The 7088-nt window shown below is 63.9% G+C and overlaps 3 protein-coding genes across 3 annotated transcripts in view; 1 reads left to right on the top strand and 2 right to left on the bottom strand.

Annotated features, from left to right (window-relative positions):
• Nucleotides 1-220: 220 nt before the first annotated feature.
• Nucleotides 221-3280, top strand: AMSG_11532 (uncharacterized protein; the record flags this gene model as incomplete). The annotated part of the gene is made up of 2 exons (XM_013897163.1): nt 221-592; nt 658-3280. The coding sequence occupies 2 exons, from the start codon at nt 221-223 to the stop codon at nt 2386-2388; spliced, it is 2103 nt and encodes a 700-aa protein (XP_013752617.1). The 3' UTR covers nt 2389-3280.
• Nucleotides 2382-6131, bottom strand: AMSG_11531 (ubiquitin conjugation factor E4; the record flags this gene model as incomplete). The annotated part of the gene is made up of 2 exons (XM_013897162.1): nt 2382-5898; nt 5943-6131. 2 exons carry the CDS (start codon nt 6129-6131, stop codon nt 2410-2412), a joined length of 3678 nt encoding a protein of 1225 aa, XP_013752616.1. The 3' UTR covers nt 2382-2409.
• Nucleotides 6132-6350: 219 nt separating this feature from the next.
• Nucleotides 6351-7088, bottom strand: part of AMSG_11530 (DNA-directed RNA polymerase II polypeptide) — a 1149-nt gene continuing 411 nt past the window's right edge. Inside the window, exon 2 of the mRNA XM_013897161.1 lies at nt 6351-6926. Coding sequence (XP_013752615.1) covers nt 6355-6926 — 572 coding nt within the window. The 3' untranslated portion in view covers nt 6351-6354. The remainder of the gene's footprint in view (nt 6927-7088) is intronic.

Below are 7088 nucleotides of genomic sequence, written 5' to 3'. Positions count from 1 at the left end.
CAACAACAAGGTGGATAACCTCCCCCCCCCCCCTCCCCCCCTCTCCCCTTCCTCCTAGCCACATCCGACGCACCAATCATCCCTCAAACTCATCATGACAGCCGTGGAGCTTGAGTTCCGCCACATCACCTGCTCACCGCACCGCACCTCACCTCACCACCACCAACCACCACCACCACCACCACCACTACGGCCACCATCACCACTACAGCCATTCATCATGGCGTCACCCCGGCTCCAAGCACGAAAGGCATTCCCTTCGCTCACGGTGGCACTCGGCGGACCAAAGTCGCCCAAGGTCATGTCCGACCTGACGTCACCGGGAGGCACTCGTCGTGAAGGCCTCCCCGAGCCCACGGCACACATCGTCATCCGACTTGCATACACGTATTTTTTCATTCCGGTCTGGGCTCTTGCAGCTGCGCTCTCTCTTAATATTTTCTTGCAACTGTTTTTTGTCTCGGTCCTTCCTCTCCTCGACAAATCGCCCTCGCTCTCCATGGCCGCCATTGCGCATGACTCGGTCACTGTAGCTGCTAATCTCCTCCTCGTCCTCCTCTTTCCCTTCCCGGCCACTCGTGTCGTCTCCAACGTCGTCTCGCTCGCTCTCGACTCCTTCTCGCCGTACGAGCATCCTTACGCCCGCCGCAAGTTGAGATCGCTGGCGGCTGCTCTGGCTCTTCCCCGCCGCTTGTCCTTGCCGTCATCGTTGCTGCCATGGCTGCCCTCCCCACTCTCATTGCTCCAGCCCTCGCCGCCGTCGATGCCTGGCCGACACAGATCGCCGGCCTCATCTACGCCGTCGTCGCCCTCTTCGCCCTCCAGGTCGCCCACATCGCCGCCTGCTTCTTTGCCCACAAGCGCGAGTGGTTTGGCCACTCGTCGGCCGCCCGTGAGTGCCACGGCTGGGAGATGCGCGCCACTGCCCGGTTCAAGGCCATCCACGTCTTCGGCTCGGCCGCTATTGGCCTCCGCCTTGCTGGCGCAGAGTCGCCGCTCCACTCGCTCTCCTGCATCCTTGTGGTCACCACTGCCTCGACTGCCGCGCTCGTCATCGCCTACCTCGTCCTCAAGCTCGCCTTTGAGATCTGCTCGCTCCCGCGCCGCGCCCTTGTCTACCCCCTGGCTTCGCTCCCGGTTGCCGCCGCCGCCGCCGCCTCGGCCGTCACCGTCGCACTCACCTCCATTGCGCACGCCTCGCCGTACCTTACCGCGCTCACCGCCGCAGGCTGCGGCGTCGTCGCTTTTGCCAATCTCACTATCGCCGTCAAGTCCAAAGACCAACTGCGACAGGCCATTCCCGAGCGCCGTCACATAATCTTCTCTATGTTCTGGTACCGCACCCTCATGTACGGCGGCCTCGTTCTCCTCGGCTTGCTCATCGTCGGCACCCACATCCAAGAGGCCGCCGTCGTCGACACCTGCTTCCTTGCCCCGGACCACTCCAAGTTTGAGCTCCTCGCCTTCTCGCCACCACCGCAGGACTACCTCGATCATCTCGCTTCCCGCGCAACCGCCGCTTCCGGCCCCGGCTACGCTGGCTGCCACATTCGCAACGATGGCCTCGACCTTGTCGAGACCGCGCTCCTTGCAGACATCGCCACTGTAGGCTATGGCTCGTGCTGGAACTTGTCGCGCTCAGACCTCCTCGCCGCCGTCCTACCAAGCTCGGACTGGACCGAGCTTGGCGCGTCGGCGCCCGACGCCTGGGTCGGCTTTGTCCACCTCCACTCGCCCTCGCGCGACTTGCACGTCCTCGCCGCCCGCGGCACCATCCCGCACCGCTTCATCGACCTCATCCAGGACATCTCGCTCTACTCGTCCGTCGTCGCCATTCAGGGCATCTCCTTCCTCGTCCCGCTCACTGCCTGGCCGCGCGACGCCACCGCCCTCCTCGTCTACACCGGCTCGCTCATCCACGAGCTCTTTCCCTCGTCCGTTGTCGCCTCGAAGCGCGACTACTACCGTTCGCTCGAAGCCTACCTCACCTCCTACCGCACCGCCCATCCCTCAGCCTCCTTCCTTCTCACCGGCCACTCGCTCGGCGGTGCGCTGGCCAAAATCGTCGGCGCCCGCCATGCCCTCCCGGCCGTCGCCTTCTCCTCGCCAGGCATCGTCCTCTCGCGCCTCAAGTTTGGCGTCTCGGCTGCCGCCATCAATGCCGCTGTCACAAACGTCGTCCCCTCCAACGACATGATTCCGCTCGTTGACCTCCAGGGCGGCGTCGTTGTTAACGTCGGCTGCTCCTCGCCCTCGCCAGGCAAATGCCACGAGGTCGAGCGGACGCTCTGCGAGATCAACGCCGTCTGCGGCCTCGGCTACGACCATCTTGGCTGCCACCTGTTTGACGCCACCTACACCCCGCCCCCGGCCCCGCCGGTGGCCTGACACTGTTTATACAGCCCTTCCCTACCCAACCTCTTCCTTCCCAGCACTCACTCGTGCCGCGATCCACGCTTCGATCCGCGCCTTCAGCGCCTCGTCCGGGATCACTTGGTCGAGCGTGAGCGGCTGCCGGTTGAACGGATCACTCTCGTCCGAGAGCAGGTGCCGCGTGATGGTTGACCGGTCGACGCTCACCCGCGATGACGGGAGAATAACCGGATCGCGCATAAGCGTTGCCATCAGCGGGTCTAGGAACTCGTCCGGCACGTCGTCCAGGAGCTCGTCAAGCGCGCTCGACTCGGCCGACGACGCCTCGAGCTGCTGCCGGAGCTCGGCGAGCACCGCCAGCTGTACGCTCGTCACCAGCGAGTTCCGCGAGCCGACCTTGAGCATCTTGTCAAAGACAGAGAGCGAGAACGAGCGCTCATCACGGACCACTGCCCGCCGGAACGCCTCCTCGCCCGCCAGCGCCGCGTACACCGACGCCACGTCCGAGAGCAGCGCTCGCGGATCAAACGAGACCTGCTCAGGCCGCGCGATCTTGAGCTCGAGGCAGTGCGGGCCGACAAGCGAGGCCATCACCGAGTTGAGCACTGTTGCAAGGTGGTCGGCGAGCGCAGGCGCCACCAGCGGCGCATGGATGTCTTGCGCAAGGAGTGCAAGGACCTTGACACTCTCGTTGGCTAGCACCATATACGACCGTACTGCCGACCGGAGCTCGCCCTCGCGCGCCTCGGCTGCCGCCCTACCCTCCCCGCTCAGCGCACTCCATCCTTGGCCATCCTCGCGCTGCACCTCAAGCTCGCGGATTTGCGCCAGCCGCGTCAGTGACTCGTCGAGTGTAAAGGTCGCGTCGTTGAGGAGCATGTTGACAAAGCGGGTAAACGACTCGGGGTACTTGGCTGGCACCTCGCCGAGCGCGCCGCGAAAGTGGCTAGACTCCCACATCCGCATCACGATCGTGGCAATGTCGTGCCGGACCGAGAACTTGTCGTAGAACTGCGTGTGGGAGCCGGTCACTTCGATGTCGACGTAAAAGTCGACCAAAATGATAGCCATCCACTCGCGCGCAACCGCATTGCTCTCAAACTCGGCAAGGCCCACGCTGTGCTCCTGCGCTAGCGTCTCGGCCATAACCGACACAAACTTGGCTCGCAGATATGGGTTCTTGACCAGCACTGGATTGCCGATGAGCGTCATCATGAACGAGATGCACAGATCGAGCGAGACAGAAGCCAGTGCCGCAGGCTCAACCTGGAGCACAAAGTGCCAGAGCGTCGCCACATCGTCCACAATGTGCTCCGGAAGCATGCCAAACGCCTCGGGCACGCCCGCAAGCGGCACACCCACCCCATCCGGATCCGCCCGCTCGAGAAGCCAAGCCGCCGTAAACGCGTAGAGCTGCATAAACTCGTTGAGAATCCGCCGGTCGAGCACAAGCGTCTCCAGCGAGAGCCGCAGTCCCATCGCCGCGTCCATCATTCTCTCCACACGGTCCATCGCGTCCGACGCCCGCTGCCCTCCCTCGTTCATCGCCTGCATCTCGCTCATCAACCGATGCGTCGACGACCGAACCTGTCGGTACCGCACCACGGTCTGCATAGGCCCAAAGTACAACGTGCGGAGCGTGAGGAAGAACATCTCGGTGACAAACTTGAACTTGGTCGGCACCCTCACGTGAGCTTCGGCCGTGCCGCTGGCACCGCTGGCACCGCTGGTGGCACTACTGCTCGCACCGCCGCCCGCTGCCGCGGCTCGCAACGCCGCCTCATTCGCTTGGCGCGTCCTCACAATCTCAAACTGCTCCTGTGCCGTCCGGTTGCGGACGTCAATCCACGCTTCGGTCTCGCGCGACGACGCCGCCATTTTGGTGTCACTGCTTACATCGACCCGGTCAGTGACCAGGAGGTACTGCGGATAGATGAGGCCAAACTTGGCCTTACCCTTGCTCACAAACGGCTTGCACAGCGCAACCATGACGCATGCGAGATTGAAGAAGAAGCCCTCGCTCGCTGTCGCCATCGGTGATGCCCGCTGGGAGTGCAACCGCGCCGTGTTGGAAGAGAGGACAAGTCCGATCCAGCTGAGAAAGGCTTCGCGTGCCTCAGGCCCCGCCCGCACTACCTTGTCCACCACTTCGTGCAGCTGCGCGACAAGCGCCTCGTGCCGCGCTGCGACCAGCGCACGCGTTCGTTCAACCTCGTCGCGGCTTGACGGCCACGTCCCGCCCACTTCACCCGATCGCCGGGTGGTGAGCAGGCCGAGTGACTGCGCTGGTGACGGTCCAAACGTGACTGCAACAAACGAGCGCGAGTCGAGCGGTGAGAGTGAGAAGAACGGGCCGAGCAGCGTGCTGCTCTCCACCAGCGAGCCGGCTTTTGTTTCGATCGCCGTGCCCTTGCCGAGGAAGAGCGGATGCTCCGCCAGAACACGCGCCAGAGTCTTGCTCTCCACCAGCGCCCCCAGCGCGCGCACGTACAGTCCGGCTTCAGAGTCTTCGAACCGCAGCTTGCTCACACCTGCCCACAGCGCCTCGAACAGCGGTGCTGCAAACGCTGCTGCCCGCTCACTCGCCCAAGTCTCGATCTCGGCCAGCATCGCCGGCAGTAGGCCCGGCGGGAGCGGCATGCCTGGACTCACGCCGAGAAGGAATGGAACTAGACCAGCCGGCCCAGAAGCCTTGCTCTCCCTCGACTGCGGGAAGCTGTCCGCGTGCTCAAGGAGGAGCAACACGTACGAGACGCACAGGCTCTTGACCTCGGCTAGAAACTCGGGCCGGCCTGGATGCGCCGCAATCGTCGTCGACGCCGCCATCCGCTGCGCCCGCCCGTACACGCTCACCAGAAAATGGAGTGGTGTCCGTCCGGACGCCGGCTTTCCCCACGGCGTCTCCGGATCCTTGGGATGACCACGCCCAAGCGTGGCCTGAGCCACTGCTGCATCAACGTCGACCGGACCATCCTCGGACACTGGTGGTGACGGATGCAGCCACTTATTCACCACCCGTGCCTTCCACACCTCTAGCGGCGTCGCGTTGGCCCCGGCCGGCGACAACCCGAGCCGCGACGGCGACGGTGAGCCCTGGACATCGCCGTCGTTGCGCCGGCTGGCCGGTGTCGAGTGCTCTACGCCCGTCCCCTGTCCGCTCCCGCGCCGCGGCACTTTGACCTTTGGCCCGCTGCTCCCTCCACCCGCGCCAAACCTTGCCAGCCTCCTTGCCCTCACTTGCTCTGGCGTGAGCCCCGATGAGCCCGCAACAAAAGCCGATGGACTTGACGATGCCAAAGACAATGCCGGATCAAACACTTGCGTCTTGGGCGTCACTGGCGTCGCCGCCATAGGAGCGTTGGCCTGCGGCACAACCATGGAATCGCCACCATCTTCCGACTCGGGCACTGCCACCGCTTCCACATTCGGCTCCGGCGAGTCGCCGCCACTACCACCACCAAACCGCGACAGACGCAGCGTCCGCATCTGATCGGGTGTCTGTGGATTGAGCGATGCCAACGTCGCCTCCCCCCCAGCCCCAGCCCCAACGCCAGCCCCAATAGCCTCACCGTCAGAGGCTTCTGTGCCAGCAGCGCCAGCGCCAGCAGCACCAGCGCCAGCTTCCGTCCCAGCAGCGCCAGCAGCACCAGCGCCAGCTTCTGTCCCAGCAGCGCCAGCAGCACCAGCGCCAGCTTCTGTCCCAGCTCCTTCCCCAGCCCTAAACCCCTCAGCCGCCGTCTCGTCTTCTGCTCGGTCATGGTCCGACATGGTCGTCGTAGTGAGTCGAGTCTTGCCCCCCCCCCCCCTTCCCTCCCCCCCCCCCCCCCCTTCCCTCCCCTTCCGTTCGCCCGCTGCTACGGCCTCCGCCACCTGCGATGCGATGGTGTCTGCAGAATTGGATTGGGTGGGGCAGTCTTGCAGCGGTGTTACAAGAGTGCATGCTGGGTTGGGCGGGGCGACATTACAGGGGCTTTTAAGCGCTTAGATGACGTAGCGGTAGGTGATGTAGCGGCCTGCGGTCTCGGACTTGCGCTTGATCTTGACGACCTGGCCGCGGCGGAGGCCGTAGAAGCGGGCGACAGGGTCGGTGAAGAGCATGCGCGGCAGCTGCGACTCCTTGAGGCGGTAGCGGTCGAGGACGGCCTGCTTGTCCTCCTCAGACAGGACTTCGTGCTCGGGGACGAGGACGTGCTTGGTGATGTTGACAAGGAGCTCCGAGTCGTTAAAGTGCTCGACCTTGAAGGCGGACATCTCTGCAAGAGTCTGCTTGGCAAACGAGGTGAAGCCCTTGCTGACGACAAGGATGCAGCGCCGGATGTTCTCTGTCTCCATCTGGTCGAGGTAGGGGCGGATGTGCTTGACCGAAACCGCGCCCGACTTGGACGACGCGTCCGACTCGGGGAAAAAGACAAAGATCTTGTCCGCCCGGTTCTTGCTGTGCGTCACCACAATGTCCATGTCCTTGCGAATCGTCTCCAGATCAGGGAACCGCTCGCGGAAGGTAGCCTCGTCGATGGTGAGGTTGGCCTCGGAGACAAGGTAGCCACGTGCAGCTGGAATAGCATGATGAGTGAAGTGAGCCATGACCAAGACAACCATGACCATGGAAACCCGGGATGAAGACGATGACAACCACCACAACCACAAGCAGGACGACGACGACGACCAGCCAGACGACGACGACCAGCCAGACGACCATGACCAACCAGACGACG

This window comes from Thecamonas trahens (assembly GCF_000142905.1).
Source record: "Thecamonas trahens ATCC 50062 unplaced genomic scaffold supercont1.98, whole genome shotgun sequence".
NCBI classification, from domain to species: domain Eukaryota; order Apusomonadida; family Apusomonadidae; genus Thecamonas; species Thecamonas trahens.
Note: the sequence above shows the minus strand (reverse complement) of the source record. Positions and strands in the feature narration are given on the sequence as shown.